Source organism: Anser anser (assembly GCF_964211835.1).
Source record: "Anser anser genome assembly, chromosome: 1".
NCBI classification, from domain to species: domain Eukaryota; kingdom Metazoa; phylum Chordata; class Aves; order Anseriformes; family Anatidae; genus Anser; species Anser anser.
In genome coordinates this window covers 110,434,122-110,449,901 of record NC_139720.1, presented here as the reverse complement: position 1 = coordinate 110,449,901, position 15,780 = coordinate 110,434,122, and the positions used below count along the sequence as shown (strand labels likewise).

At 46.2% G+C, this 15,780-nt stretch overlaps 1 protein-coding gene across 1 annotated transcript; it reads left to right on the top strand.

The window, feature by feature from the left end:
* The first annotated feature begins 2,838 nt into the window (after positions 1 to 2,838).
* On the top strand, positions 2,839 to 11,358 carry ADAMTS1 (ADAM metallopeptidase with thrombospondin type 1 motif 1). Its single transcript, XM_083841438.1, has 9 exons — positions 2,839 to 4,027; positions 4,208 to 4,560; positions 5,003 to 5,135; positions 5,562 to 5,729; positions 6,029 to 6,315; positions 6,555 to 6,741; positions 6,844 to 7,019; positions 7,965 to 8,140; positions 8,512 to 11,358. The coding sequence occupies exons 1-9, from the start codon at positions 3,466 to 3,468 to the stop codon at positions 9,251 to 9,253; spliced, it is 2,784 nt and encodes a 927-aa protein (XP_083697564.1). The 5' UTR covers positions 2,839 to 3,465; the 3' UTR covers positions 9,254 to 11,358.
* Positions 11,359 to 15,780: the final 4,422 nt, after the last annotated feature.

Sequence of the window (15,780 nt, the reverse complement as noted above, 5' to 3'; positions counted from 1 at the left end):
TACACGAAGCCAAACCTCTCAGCCTGCTCCAAACTGAGTAGGAGAACAGAAGTGTTGAGTACAGATGAGCCTTTCAGTAGTCACAAGCAGTGATGGGAGAAGTTCCGCAAAATTTGATCAATTTCTGGGAAAAGAAAAAAAAAAAAAGGCTTATTGGAAGTGTTCCTTTGAGCATTTTTTTTGGTCTCCCATCTTCTGTTCAGTGGGACAAATGTGCCATCTGCTGTTTTAATTCTAAATTGTAATAGTTTTTTAAAGATGTTATCATTCTGCAGCATTTAAACAAATAGGTTGGGAAAAAAAAATGTGGTTTTTGGTTTTTTTTTCAATTTTGGAAACAGTAGCTTATACAAACACTGGAAAAGAAACTGAAACTTTACCATTGTTAATATTGTTCAGATACTGTAAACACTTAGGGGTAACCCATTTAAAAAATAAATAAAAACTTGCAATGCTAACTAAAATATGATGATCTACTAGCTCCATCTGGTGGCTACTTTGCATTACAAGTTCTTGTATTTTTCCCAAGAAACACTAGAACACTAGCAATTAAAAAAAAAAAGTTTTATGCCTTTTCAAGTTTTTCATCTCATTAAGTGAAATTCTGCAAAACGTCAGTACGTTTAATAACTCATAATTGTAATACGGATTTTCATTTCTACATAATATGGTTGCAGATTTGATACGATACGGATTGCAAATACGCATACATGTGCTTCGTAGTCTTGTATAATGCAGCTAAAGACACTCGAATTATTTGCAGAAGCAGATTTAAGCACTCGCAAGACTACACACATTGTGTAGCATCATTACATGTCTGTTAGGAGCCAAACCTTTTGCTTGTAGTTGTAAATGGTCCTTCACCCATGTTCACTTACTGCAAATCGTTTCCATGCCTGTTCACAGCAGCACATCCAGCAATAGCAGAACAAGGCAATTGCTGAGTGGTTGCCACTTTCCTGAAGTACTTTCTTGGACATTATATAAAAAGCTTTAAACCAACTGTCCTAACCACAGAAGGATTAAGAAGAGTTCTGAAATGTAAGCATTTCCTCCAGAGCATAGCTGGAAACCTGGGAGATGAACCGTAAAGCACTGTTCAAGAAAATTTTTTATAAGCGAGTGCCACCTGGTGGAACACAGGGAAGACTTTACTCACAAAAAAAAAATGTTTTAAGGTGGTCAGGAGATTTTAAATCGGAGCTTTTAAATCAAAAAGGACCAGCAAAACATTGTCACAAAGCTGCAGATGGCTTGGTGGCCACTGAAGTGGCCCAGCTCTAGTCCCTCCTGATGTGTGCTCTGTATCCATACAGTGACAGGCTGGAGGTTGCCGTACTTTTAGTGGGTATCTTTGCAAGCATAACAGTTTTGAATCTAAAGCTCAAAAATAAGTTACAAGACCTTCCTTTCAATTCTATGTTTTATATGCCATATTTCTAGACTGCTAAGCTCATGATTCCCCAAACTTTCAAAACACGTATACCTGCTATTGTGTGCAACACAAAACTAACAGCATGAGTGGGCCGCACCTCTGTCATGTCGCCTGCCCTAGGAAAAGTGTGGCACAGCTGGATGCACGTTGCCGGATCTCAAAGATAAGGGTAGAGATCAGCACTCATCTCCAAGTCTTGAGAGAAAAATCAGGCCTCTGTTGAAACTGAACGCATATTTCCGCCCCGAACTTGTTAATGGGCAGCAGTTGCAGTTTCTCAAAGCCAAGGCGCTGCTAAAAATGCACAGGCTTTGGCTGCCGTATCCCAAGTAAAATCCCCCATTTGATTTTGCTCATCGCTGTGTGGGACAACAGCACTTTTGTGGAGTAAGTAACTGGAAAATCCAGTTCATCTATCCATGTGATTTTTTTGCACAAGTTGAAAAGATGTATGTTTCTAAAAATGTAGGATTTACACAGCGCTGAGGGAAACAAATGTGTTATCTGAACTTGACAGATAACCGGCCTGTGCAGCTGAATCTGAAATACGGCTCCACGTTTCTCTGACATTAAGTTAGGAAGAAAACCCTCCGGTTTAGATTTAGGTGCACGAACGGGACGCTCCTAAGAGAATGGTGGATATGTTAAACTATAGAAATGCTCACTTCTGTCACCAGGATGAGGCATTTTGCTAGTTCTGTCATCAGCCTGTTTTATCTTTGTGTTAAGTCACGGCGTCACCTGACGCTGAAGCATTTTATTTTATAACGTAGAAGTTTGGGGATTGTCACCGATAGGAGCAGCAGCACTTGTGTTTGTATTTAACAGTTTCTCGCCAGTTCTTTGCCCTCGGCCTCCAAAAGGCCTCCGCAGCAGGGGGAAGCAGCCGTGCCCATCGCAGCTCCGGCCGCACGGCGGATTAGCTGTACCACCGCGGCCCGAAGGAAAAACCCTGGCTGCCCCTACGTGCGTGCCTCTGTTTAAGCGATTTACAGAAGAAACCATTTCCCAGAACTACAGGTGCACGGCCCAGTAGGGCTGGGAGCGGGTGAAGTGTGGGTGTAGGGGAAGGAGGGGGGGGGGAATAATAGGAAAAGCCGCGCCCCCGACCCGCGGCGCGTTGGGAGGGGGCACCCCGCCGTCGGCGGGGGCCGGGGCTGCCGGGGAGCGGCGAGGGAAGGGGCAGAGGGGCCGGGGGAAGGGGCCGGGGGAAGGGGCCGGGACCCCGTCCCCGCCCGCCTCGCCTCGCCGCGCCCCGTCCCGCCCCGCCGGGGGCTGGTGGGGGGGGGCCGGGGGCGGGGGCCGCCCGCCGCCGCCTTACGCAGGCGGTGAGCTCAGCGGGCCGGGGCGGGGGGCGGCGCGGCGGGGGGCGGCGGGCGCCGGCGGGGTGGGGGCGGCCCGGCAGAACCCCATAAAGGGCGGCCGCCGCCGGCCCCGGCCGCCGCACTCAGCCCGCTCGGCGGAGCCGTCCGGATCGCAGCGGAGGCCCCGGGGCGGAGGGGCCCGCTCGCTGTTTCGTTTTATTTTAATTTTTTGATTTTTGCTTTCTCGTCCCGCTCCTGTCCGCGAGGAAGGGGGGGGTGTCTCGGCGCTCTTCCCCCAGCACCCGCCCTGTGGAAGTGCACCCGAGGCCGGCCCGGGGCTGCCGGAGGGGACCCGCCGGAGCTTCCTCCCCGCTCGGAGGGCAGGGAAAGAGGAGCGGCGGCGCGGAGCGGAGGAGAGAGAAGGAGAAGGGGGCCGGGAGGCGGCCGGAGAGCGGGGCCGGGCTGCCCCTCGCACACCCTGCCTCGCTCCCTCCCCGCCGCTGCCATGGGGAAGTCGCCGCCGCCTCTGCAGTGATCGCGGGACTGCCGGCGGAGAGAAGCCCCCACCGCCCGCAAAAACCAAACAAACAAAAAAAAACCATATATATATATATATAAGCAAATCTCGCTCTCCGCCTTTTACAAATTAACGACCGAGGCAGAAAGGCTCCGCCAGGCCAGCAGCAGCAGCAGCCAGCCTTCCCCGCCCCGAGCCCGGCGGCCGCGATGAGGACCGGGGGGCGCCCGCTGGGGGTGCTGGTGCCGGCGGTGCCGGCGTTACTGGCCGTACTGGCGGCGCTGGGGCCGTGCAGCGCCGAGCCCCCCGCCACCGCCCGCCAGGCGCTGGTGCGGCCACGGCGCTTGGGCGCTGCCGGCGGCCGGGAGCGGTTCCGCCTGGACGCCTTCGGGGAGCGGCTGACGCTGGAGCTGGAGCCCGACAGCAGCTTCCTGGCCCCGGACTTCACCCTGCAGTACCTGGGGGGGCCGCCGCCCTCCCCCTCGCCCTCCTCTCCGCCGCCGGGCGACGACCTCTCCCGCTGCTTCTACTCCGGCACCGTCAACCGGGACCCGGGCTCCGCCGCCGCCCTCAGCCTGTGCGCGGGGATGCGCGGAGCCTTCTCGCTCCGGGGCCGCCAGTACCTCATCCAGCCGGCCCCCGGCGTCGGGCACCGCCTCGGCGTCCACCTCCTCCGTCGCCGTCGAGGGACCCGACGGGGAGATCCAGCAGCAGCTGCCGCCCGCTGCGCCGTGGCCGAGCCGGGGGCGGAGGAGCCGGAGGGGCCCGCAGGTAGCCGACGGGGGGACGGGACGGGGTCTGCCGCAGCCACACCTCGGGGGGAGCGCGGCTGAGGGTGCCCCGAGGTCGGGTGATGAGCCCCGGTGGGTGCTGGGTTCCCCGTTGTGGGGTTGTGCAGCCATCCCCTGTGCCGCTCACGTGTGCTTTGCCTCTGTCTCGCTCTTTTCCCAGATGCAGAAACGAGGAGCAAAAGGAAAAAGCGGTTTGTGTCCAGCCCTCGCTACGTGGAGACCATGCTGGTGGCCGACCAGTCCATGGCCGAGTTCCACGGCAGTGGGCTGAAGCACTACCTCCTGACGCTGTTCTCCGTGGCGGCCAAACTCTACAAGCACCCCAGCATCCGCAACTCCATCAGCCTGGTGGTGGTGAAGATCATGGTCATCTACGAGGAGCGGAAGGGACCCGACATCTCTTCCAACGCCGCCCTGACTTTGCGAAACTTCTGCAGCTGGCAAAAGCAGCACAACCCCCCAAGTGACCGGCACGCAGAGCACTACGACACAGCAATCCTCTTCACCAGGCAGGTGAGGGACAAGGAGGCTGAACCGACCCCTGCACACATTGCCCCCTTCCCCTAGAGGCTTTCTCTGCTGGGACTCCCCCCAAAAAGTGTTCGGAGGCAGTCCTGTGGCAGTACAGGTTCAGCAAAGCAAGCTGCAGTTGGAATGAGCCCCTTTTTATTTAGCCATTTATTTTACCCTTTATGCTGTCCCAGGTGAAACTCACAGTATATGCAGCGTGCTTCTGCCTTATATTTCCAGCAGGGCTAGTATGGAAATTAGGCATTTTACTTCTACGTGTAAGCCTTGTGTATGTTCCAAAGACAGATTTTTGCCATCGTACCCATTGAAGTGCTGAATATTTATGCTCTTTCCATAAGTAAAGGCAAGCTGCCAGGGTTGGATGTTGCTTGCCAAGGTTAAGTCTCTGATCTGATTAATAATGAAACTGCCTTTTTTTTTACAGGACCTCTGCGGTGCCAAGACATGTGATACTCTTGGGATGGCCGATGTGGGAACAGTTTGTGATCTAAACCGCAGTTGCTCTATCATCGAAGACGACGGCTTACAGGCTGCCTTTACAACAGCCCACGAGCTAGGTACTTGCAACTTAGAAATGAGGTTCCGGCTGATTAATTGAAGCCGGCTTGATGACGTAAAGCCCAGAGCTCCCTGGCCCCGCTGACGGCTCGCCCTGCGGGGTGCGGGGCCCCTGCGCTCCCCTGGCACAGTCAGGAGGAGGCAGAGCTTTGCTGTGGAGTGGGGTTGAGCTGCGGAAAGCAAATCCAGTCTGCAAGAGTTGTGTGCTGGACTGTGGCTGCAGGAAAAAAGCCCGTGAGGAGAGGGAGGATATGCTGTAATCTGCTTAAAACTTAGTACTGTTCAGATCAGGATATTCTTTCAGCATTTAAAGACCAGGCTTTGAGCGGCTCTAGAGTTATACATACAATAGGCTTGGTAATGCATAGGACAGACTTCCTAAAATCACCAACTTTTTTCCTTTTTTTTTTTTTTTTTTTTTAAAGGCCACGTGTTTAACATGCCTCATGACGATGCAAAGCAGTGTGCTGGTATTAATGGAGTAAGCCGGGATTTCCACATGATGGCATCTATGCTTTCCAATCTGGATCGCAGCCAGCCTTGGTCTCCGTGTAGTGCCTACATGATTACAACATTTTTGGATAATGGTCATGGTAAGATTATTAAGCTTTCCATTCATGTGGCGTTTATGCTCTTGTGTTTTACTGCTTTGCTTTTTTTTTTCTTTTAATGGAGTGCTTTCTGCTAAAGAATAGTGTTAACCTTTTACATGCTGCCAATGATTTTAGAAGGTGCTTAACTTTACAAAAATAGTGGCACAAATTGGCTTGAAGACTTATGCTACAATGCAAATGCAGTTCCAGAGATGCAAATACATTTTTCCCTGCTGAAACTGAACTCACTGACAGGCTGCTTTTTTTTTTTTTTTTTTTCCTTTTTTCTTCCTTTTCAGGGGAGTGTTTGTTGGACAAGCCCCACAAACCGATCCAGCTTCCTTCTGACTTGCCTGGCACGTTGTACGATGCCAACAGGCAGTGCCAGTTCACTTTTGGAGATGAGTCTAAGCACTGCCCTGATGCAGCCAGTACGTGCACAACGTTGTGGTGTACCGGCACTTCGGGAGGACTGCTTGTGTGCCAAACTAAACACTTCCCGTGGGCGGACGGCACCAGTTGTGGAGAAGGGAAATGGTGCATGAATGGCAAGTGTGTGAATAAAACTGAGAAGAAGCATTATGATGTAAGTATAACGATATATATATATAAATCCTGGGTTGCAGAGTACCACAGATAATGCTTCAGTGAGAGCAATCAAACAGTTTTAAGGGCTTGAATAAACGGAGGCAGACAGCTAATTAACAGGCTTAGAGGGTTTTTTTATTTGTTTTACAGGTGGCTTAGGTAAAAAATGAGCATGGCTGTGGGTTTTGTGGTTTTGTTTTTACTATATTAACGTTTTTGTTCTCCTTGTCATTACAGACCCCGGTGCATGGGAGCTGGGGGTCCTGGGGAGCATGGGGAGAGTGCTCCCGGACCTGCGGCGGTGGAGTGCAGTACTCCTTCAGGGAATGCGACAACCCTGTCCCGAGGAACGGGGGGAAATACTGCGAAGGGAAGCGGGTGCAATACAGGTCGTGTAACATCGAGGACTGTCCGGATAATGATGGTAATTTTTTCCCCATTTTTGCAGTGGAAAAGGGGGATCTTGTAGAGGAAGACCATGTAGAGAAGATGATCTCATGTCCACCTGTCTTTCCTCTGCCTGCAGGCAAAACCTTTAGAGAGGAACAATGTGAAAAGCATAATGAGTTTTCCAAGTCTCCCTTTGGAAGCGGACCTGCAGTGGAGTGGACACCCAAGTTTGCTGGTGTCTCTCCGAAGGACAGATGCAAGCTGGTCTGCCGAGCAAAAGGAACGGGATATTTCTTCGTTCTACAGCCAAAGGTATCTCAAAATTCACCCTCATCTACCTAGTCATGAATAGGATTTTTATTTCATCTGACTCTGCATGTGAAGTTAAGAGTCAAGGCGTGTAGAAATTTGAAATTATATTTATGTTCTTATTGTTATATTATTATTATTGTAGTATTATTATAGTATTATTGTCTTATAAGCTAGATTTTTCCTTTTCTCCTCCCTACATGTACAATCTGATCAGTGCAAGCATGCTTTAAATATTCTGGCACAGTCCCTACAGTTATTTCACACATACCACCTCATCCACCCACCCCACCCTAGTTTCCTTTCCGCTCCTTCCATGAGTTTGATTACACTGAGATATGTTTGGAAAACTGTGGTGGTTCTTTGCCAAAACTTTGGTGCTTTCTCATACCAGTTACTAATATGTTGACTGCTTAAAATAAACAAAAGGAAAAATAATTCGTCTTGCATAGCTACTTGAACTCACTGTCATAAGATGTTGAGAGCCAGTAACTACCGGGGTGATGACACAGATGTTTATTGTCGAGCAATACTCCTAGAAAGAAAGGATTGATTACGCCATTAAAAGCAATTTTGGTCCTGTACTTTGAGGACATGACTATCTTCTAGTGACATTAGAGAAAAAATGTTCTTTCTTTATAGGAAATTATTAAAACAGTTCTGTGTTGGCTCTTTTCCAGCGTGGGAAGGGAGTTAATAAAATCTGAAGTTGGTTGTTTTCTCCTGTCACCATGGCATTTTATTTTTTTTCAAGTGTGTTGAAGTAGCACTGCATACCTCCAACTGTCTACAGGCTGCTTTGTTTTTTATTTTTAAAAGCATTGAAAATACCAGTGCTATAGGTCTTTCCTCTGTCTGTCTTCTATGTTTTGTATGTATCTGTATTAGACATTTTCAAAGAAGTGTGCATCTTCTAATCAAATGCCCTACTGCTTGTTTCTTGCTAAGGTTGTGGATGGTACCCCTTGTAGCCCTGATTCCACCTCGGTCTGCGTCCAGGGACAGTGTGTAAAGGCTGGCTGCGACCGTATGATAGGGTCCAACAAGAAGTTTGACAAATGCGGCATCTGCGGTGGCAATGGATCCACATGCAAGAAAGTGTCTGGCACACTTGTGAGAGCAAAGTGAGTGCATGACTGCAGCTGCTTTCTGTTCTGGTGAATGTTTTGTGGGTATAAGCTTTTGGTTTCCAAGTCAGTGAGATACTGTCTCAGTTTATCCTTGGAACTGAGATTTGATCTGTCAAAGACAGTTGGCTGATAGTAGCTCACAGTGCGATCCCAGTGGAAGGAAGCCCCTGACATGCGGGTACGCCTCTGCCGTAGCAATAACGTGGGATGTGGCTTGCAAATCCCTTAATCCCTTGGCTCGAAAGGTCAGCAGCTTGTGAGCTTCATGCTTCGGCTTCAAATGAAATTCAGTCTTGTGCCAGACAGCTTCTTCCCTTTCCCAGGGACGAGCAGAGGGCTCAGTCTTTCTCTTTTCTCTTGGACAGACCGGGCTACCATGATGTCGTCACCATTCCAGCCGGGGCAACGAACATCGAGGTGAAGCAGCGAAACCACCGGGGTGCCAGACACGACGGCAGCTTCCTGGCCATCAAAGCCGCAGATGGCACCTACATCCTCAATGGCGACTACACCCTGTCAACGCTGGAGCAGGACATTACCTACAAGGGCAGCGTGCTGAGGTACAGCGGCTCCTCCGCTGCCCTGGAGAGGATCCGCAGTTTCAGCCCTCTGAAGGAGCCTCTGACCATCCAGGTCCTCACGGTGGGGGACCTGCCGCAGCCCAAGATCAAGTTCACCTATTTCGTGAAGAAGCCTGCTCAGCCTGGGTCAGAGAAGGTGCCCAGTAAAAAGAAAGAGTCCTTCAATGCCATCAAGGAGATCATCTCTTCCGAGTGGGTCATCGAGGAGTGGGGCGAGTGCTCCAAGTCATGCGGCTCAGGCTGGCAGCGGCGGGCTGTGGAGTGCCGGGACCCCCGGGGGCGGCCAGCCACCGACTGTGCCCGAGAGCTAAAGCCCAGCGACGTCCGTCCCTGCGCCGACGTCCCCTGCCCGCAGTGGCAGCTGGGGGACTGGTCGCCCTGCTCTAAGACGTGCGGGAAAGGTTTCAAGAAGAGATTGTTGAAATGTATTTCTTACGACGGCAGCGTGCTGCCGCAAGAAAGCTGTGAGCCTTCCAAGAAACCAAAACACCTGATAGACTTCTGCAACGTTACGGACTGCAGTTAAATAGTATAAGTTGGGAAAGCTAATTTTTTTTATTTTTTATTTTTTCCTTCAGAACAATGCACTGAATATATGAGGGTTAGAGGCAGCGCATACATTCTGCGTACAAAATTCATGGTGAGGATCCATTGAGGTGGGACAGTGCAAATAACCTTAGTTGGCGTTGCACCCTAAAACTATCCTGCCAATTGCAAGTTTGATAGGATAGCAGACCAGTGTCACTCACTCATCTTCAGCAGATAAGGCCCTAGGGCATTAGAATTTCATTTTTTAAAGTCTTACAAATTAAACCGAACAGGAGCAGTGGCCGAAGCATGTTTAAGCAAACATTTTTGGGTTTGGTTATTTCTCCCTTCTTTTGGATTTATATTGTGGTACTGATCAAGTCCCCATGTGTAGGAAAGGGGAGCGGAAAAGATAGCTTAAAATAATTGGTCAGGGTTTACCTACCTCACGAAGGGCAAAAAAACAGGATTAGAAAAGGAGCTTTAACTAAGTCATTCATGGCTGCTATTGTTTCAGAGAATAGTTTTATATAAAAATAAAGCCATATTCTCTACCTGTAAAGAATAAGAAATATCAAGAACAGTCAGTCAATTCCACAAATAACTAGAATGTCACTTTTTTTAAAGCATCATTATGTCATTCCAACGTGCCTGTCCATTTCTCTCATCCACTCTGATGCCGTTGCGGTGACATATGTAATCCAGAGGCTAGAAAAAGTGGAAAACTTCATGGAGCAGGTAGCGTCTATGAGTAGTTGCTCTTTGTGCCTTATGCATACCTTCCACGAGCTTTTTTCATTCGAGCTTGGTCCTGCCATACTGTCAACCAGATTTCTGGCAGTGGGCGCTTGAGTTAACACTGACATTCAAGTCTTTTCCTTTACCCCAGCCAATAGCAATTACTTGCATTTTGGTAAAAAGAGATCAAAGAAATCTGGCTATGAATGGGAACCTCTCCTAAATGGCCTCTGATGGGTTTGTAGTGCTCAAATCACTGATAAGGCGGGAAGACAAAGCTGAAGGATAGCAGGTCCATCCACAGCAGTACGCCAACATTCGCATAATTAAAGTTTGTGCCAGTCCATAGACAATGAGAGAATATGGCTTTCCATATGTATATAGTAAAAATATATTACTATAGATGTTACATACTTTATAAGTATTTTATATTTCTTTCCCTTCTGGGAAGGGTTATAATTTGTAATAAAGGCATATAATGAGCGTATTTATTTTTATACTTCTTGTCTAATGTGATCTTCTAAGTTATCGCTTTTTTAAAAGGACATATAACAAGGATAGAGTATTTATACAGTATAATATGTTACTAGAGGTAATAAATGAACCCTATAAATTTTGGAAGTGGAGTGTCGTTATTTCACTGGAGTAAAACTAGTCTATCAAGCAGAATGAGCTTGAATTCTAAGGCAATGTTACAAAAAAAGCTAAACCACGTTTCTCAAAAATACTGGTAGCTTAGGCTACTAATTGACTGTGTTAGTTAAGGGGTTTGGAAAACTCTACCCATAATGTCATATACCACGTTAAAAGGAGTAATTTTGTATTTTATTGCTTAACCACTAACTGGGTGCTCAGCACTGTTGTTTCATCTTCAAAAAAGAAAAAAAAAATGAACTGCCACTAGACTGATGCCACTGATTTTAATAAGGGCTTACAGAGGGAATATCACTGTCAGTGGTGTTTATAACCAACAAAATATGTACAAAAGTAGCAGTTTTACCTGCTCCACTTAGTTTTACCCTACTGGGAAAGATGTATTCAAAATTTAAAACCATTAACTAGCAGTCAGAGGTTTCCCTCACAAGTTTCTGGAGGGCCTCAGGATCATGCTTTTCTAATTAGAAGTACTGTATGAATGAACTGTTCTAATGCTGTTAGTAACACGTTTTATAATGTTGAAATACATATTAAGCATTAAGAAACTGATTTTTGCTCCCTCATTTCTGATCTCATGACCACTGAAGTTGAGGGAAAATCTTCTGTTGAGCTCAGTGGGATTCTTGCCATGGAATTTGAGACATCAGTCATTTATGGATACTTTTGGCTTTGTGTCATGTAAAAATCTATTAAAACTTCCTTTGCCAATGTTTGGACTCTGTCTTGCAGAAATTGTTCCCACTTTATTCCATGGATAAAATCCTGGCCCCTCTAAAGCACATAGAAAAATTCTCATCACGTCACACTTCATTGAGTATTACTTTGTCTTTGACATGCACAAATGCTGGGGAACGTTTTACTTGTAGTATTATTTAGGAGTCACTTACTTTATTTTTTCATAAATACCTAAGAGTCAGTGTTTTTTATTTACATATTTTTACATACAGAAAGGGTGGTTAGGTGTTGGAACAGACTGCCTAGGGAAGCGGTGGAGTTGCCATCCCTGGAAGTACTTAATAGGTGTATGGCTTTGGTGCTTAGGGACATGATTTAGTTGTGGACTTAGTAGTGTTAGCTGATGATCAGACTTGATGATCTTAAGGGTCTTTGCCAACCTAAATTATTCTCTCTCTCTCTCTCTCTGTATGTCTATATTTTACTACAGCAGGTTTAAATTAGGAGCATATATACATTTTCAAGAGAAGGAAAACTCATTTTTATTTTCATTTTCTGCTGTTGCTCTTACTCCTTGTAGACTTTGTAGCCTAACACATAGCTGTTGGTTGGTGTTGCCTGAAACACTCTCGATTTAAGAGCTCAAGGAGCTACTGTCCTGAAACTACAAGACTGTTCCCTGTCTATGGAATTGGCAATTGACTTCTGCTTGATGGTGATTGCCCAACTTTGTTCTCAGCCTAGAAGAAATACTCAAGGCAGGGCTAAGAAAGCTCTGCAGAGGAAACAGCTTCTCATACCTACCCATATCAATTAAAGCAAGCTCAAGGTGCTGACATACTCTACATCTTGCAGTAGCACTTGAGGCTGTTGGGAGAGAGCAATGGTATTTCACAGGCATCGCCTTTCATGCTCAGGGGAATTTGGATCCAAGTAAGTGCAGCAATTTCCCCTTTTTTAATAAAAGGTGCTGAAGTGTTCTGCCTTTCCAAAGCACCTGTATTACCTGGGTTAGATCAGTCAGCCCTGCAGTTAACCAGAGCTAAGTGAGGAGTCAGAAGTTGTGAGGGAAATTAAAGATATTTGGTATTTTACACTAAGAAATGGCAGTCGTAACAACTTTTTTTATGTTCTTGCTAATAATTACGTAATAAAATGAGTGATGAACTAATAAAAGGTTATGGTATAATGACAGCCTATTTTCTATGGTGTTGTTTATTTCTTTAGAGCATAAATGTAGTAGCAGCGGGCCAGCTTACTACACATAGTTGTAGCGTAGTTGACCAAGGCTGTATTTCCAACTCGTAGTTTACTGACTACATATTTTTCTTTGACCAGTCCTTGAATTCACAGCAGTTGCATCTGTTAGACAGTTCTTGAAATTATATCCCATTTTTAATAGTGGCAAGTTAGAAAGGACATGCTCCAAATAATGTTTTCATTCAGCAATGCAGTCAAAGGCCTTCTCCCCTCCAAAGCTCCCTCTAGTTGCAAGAAAGCCTGCCCTATGCATCCCAACACAGGGAACCTAGCAAAAACAGTGGAGGTGGTTCAGCTGGTTAGCGGTCAAGACCACACGTGAATTAAACACGTTCCTTGTACCAAGGTTCTGGATATTAATAGCTTTTATTACAAGAGGCTGGATAGTTAAGTGTTTTTTGTGTGCACGTTCATTATTGTCAGCAGGAATTGCAACACATTATCACTGATTCATCAGGCACGCTCTAGGGAGCAGAAACAGCATTGAAGCTTATGTTGGGACATCAGTGAATATAAGAGCTGGTGCTTTCTGCCAGCCAAGGAGCCCGCTACGTGCCTGTGTGCTCACCGACGCCAGGGCAGCTGGCCCCACTGATGTCCAAATGGGCTTCAAACCCTAGAGGAAGGTTGTTCTTTTCAGCCAGGTTTTCTTAAATGTCCAAGGTGGGAGGGAGGTTTCCAATGCCCAGTGTCTCAGCTCAGGACAAGTTCCCACCAGTTTGGAGCCAATTTTTTTCTGCCTTCCTTTTCAAGTTCAGAGAATCCAAAAGCCATAGACTAAATATTTTGGCACCTTACAGTAAAGGTGGAGCTGACTAGTGTGAGATTGGTAGATGAAATCCCTATTTTCAAATATTCTCAGAGAGGCAGGTGTCTGAATGACTGAAATGTGTCTTCTTTAATCATGCTTGGTTTTACTGCTTTTGAAGCTGAGCTATCTTCTGGTGCTTGGTAAGGCTGCTAGTCTTTCTGTTGGTGCAGAGGTGAAAATGAAAACAAGTCACTATTGGTAGCTCTTTGCCATTTTAGTAATTGTGATTATGAGGAAAACTTTCTCCAGCCTTCCAGTGGCCTTAAAGAGCTTGGAATTGGGACTGAGTCCAGTCCAAGGGCTAGATCTCCAGAACCAACTTTTCAAATTTCAGCATCTAAATTAGAAAATAATTGGGAGTTCAAGGAGAAATATGAAGTTATTCTTCAGAACTACTTTTTAGGCTGATTTGGATGTAAAATTTTGGCATCCATGCTGGATAAGCACTGTAAATGTGGCTACTAGAAAAATTGGAGTAACTGCTGTAAAGATCAAAACTAATCTAATTTACTGCTTGGAACTGCATTAGTAGTAAATAGGAACAAAACAGTATATGATAGGATTCTTAAGTTGCTGTGCTCCCCTCTCTTTAGTCCAACTGTTGTTATGAAAGCAAGAGTGTGGGTGTTTCCCAGATAATTATTTTGCCACTAATGGTAATACATGTGATTTCAGAGCAGAGAAAGGTTGGTTGCTATTATAGAAGGTGGCTCTGTGTGAGCTTTCACAGTAAAGCAATAATTGTATGCATCTGGGATGGAAAAATCTTGAAATTGCCTAGAGCTGCTATGTACTTAAGCAGCTGATACCTGCATTCTAGAGCCATCTGTTGCCTCTGTGTATTTGGAGCTGTTACTTTTAGCATCGGGACATAGACTTAGAGAATAAAGGCCCCCAGTGTTACATATATGCACAACACTTGTGATTTGTCAGGGACTAGCAAAGTTGACATTTCACCTCTGAAACACAGCCCCATGTAGCTTGCAATATGGCAACTAGATTAAATCATTTGTAGTTTTACAGCAGCTTTCATTCAAATCGATATCTCCCAGCTCTGTATAAGCTTCAGTAAAAGTCTGGCACACCTTGTACAGAGAAGCAAGTGAGACCTTTGCTTTTGTCATTGTCACATCACAAGCAGGTAAACACATGCAAAAAGTAATGTTAGTTGCTTTACTGGAATCTGTAGGACAAATAGATGATTTCATCTAGGAAAAAAAAAAAAGAAAGAAAAAGGACAAAAAGTCTAAACCCACTAGCTAGGTTAGGGAATGGAGAAGAAAAAGCTCCAAAAGAACTTTAGAAAGGCAGCCTGGGAAGAATAGCCCAGACTCCTTAGCAAACACTCCCACCTTAATGTCTGGTTTCTAGTCATCAGCTGGCTATGAAATTGCTAGCACAGCTTTGCTTCAGCAGCCTGGTGTTGTTCTGGGCCTCATACACCTGGGAACGCTTTTCATCCCATGCAATTTCAAACATGCCTACAAACCACCACTGGAGCAAAGATCAAATCCTGTGTGTGATATGGTCACGGCTGCTTAGTCCTCCAGGCGAAGAGGGTATAATTAGGTGAAAAGCTTTTCCTAGTAAAGGCCACCCAAAGATAGCAAATTAATTGTCCTCCTCCGCTCCCCCCCAAAACAGAGGCGAATCCCTAGGACATGCCTAGGCTACAACAGGAGTGTAAGTAATTGCTCAGCAGTACCCATCCAGCATGCTGCCCCATTTTGCATAAACAGCATATGTTCTTATAATATATGGAGCCAGAGAAAGGACAGAGCAGGGTATTGCCACCTCTCCTGACACTGCTGTTCCTAAATCTGTTCCGAAGCTGTTCCAAACCTTTTTATCTTCCTAGTTAAACAACAGCTAAAAATATGCATTCAAGATTAGTATTCTCCCTCAAATCACAAAACAACTTATATCCACAGAAGGGAAGTCAAAACATAGCTATCAGGTTCACAACAAGCAGTGGTATAAACACAGTATTTCAATAAATGTTTGTGATCTCAAAGCCTGGGGCAGACTGATTATTGCTGGAAATGCATGCAGCATTGTCGGGACACTCAGATTTATTTTATGGTACCTAACAGCTCAAGAAGGTCTTGTGCAAGAGATTTAGTGTTGGGCAACAGAAGTACTGTTTCATACAGCACCTTTCCCTGTAAGCTAGCTACATGTGCTTGATATCTTCAATGTGTTAAAGGACAGTCCTTTGCCTATGACCATAATCTAATGAGATCCTCCATGCCTCAACAATACTAAACTTAAACATCCCAACTCTAAGTTGAACCACTGCAAAATCTGTCATCCTTTATATCCCAGCATTTGTGCAGGAAAGCTACAAAACTACTTTGAGTTTCTATCGGCTCATGATTCTTCCC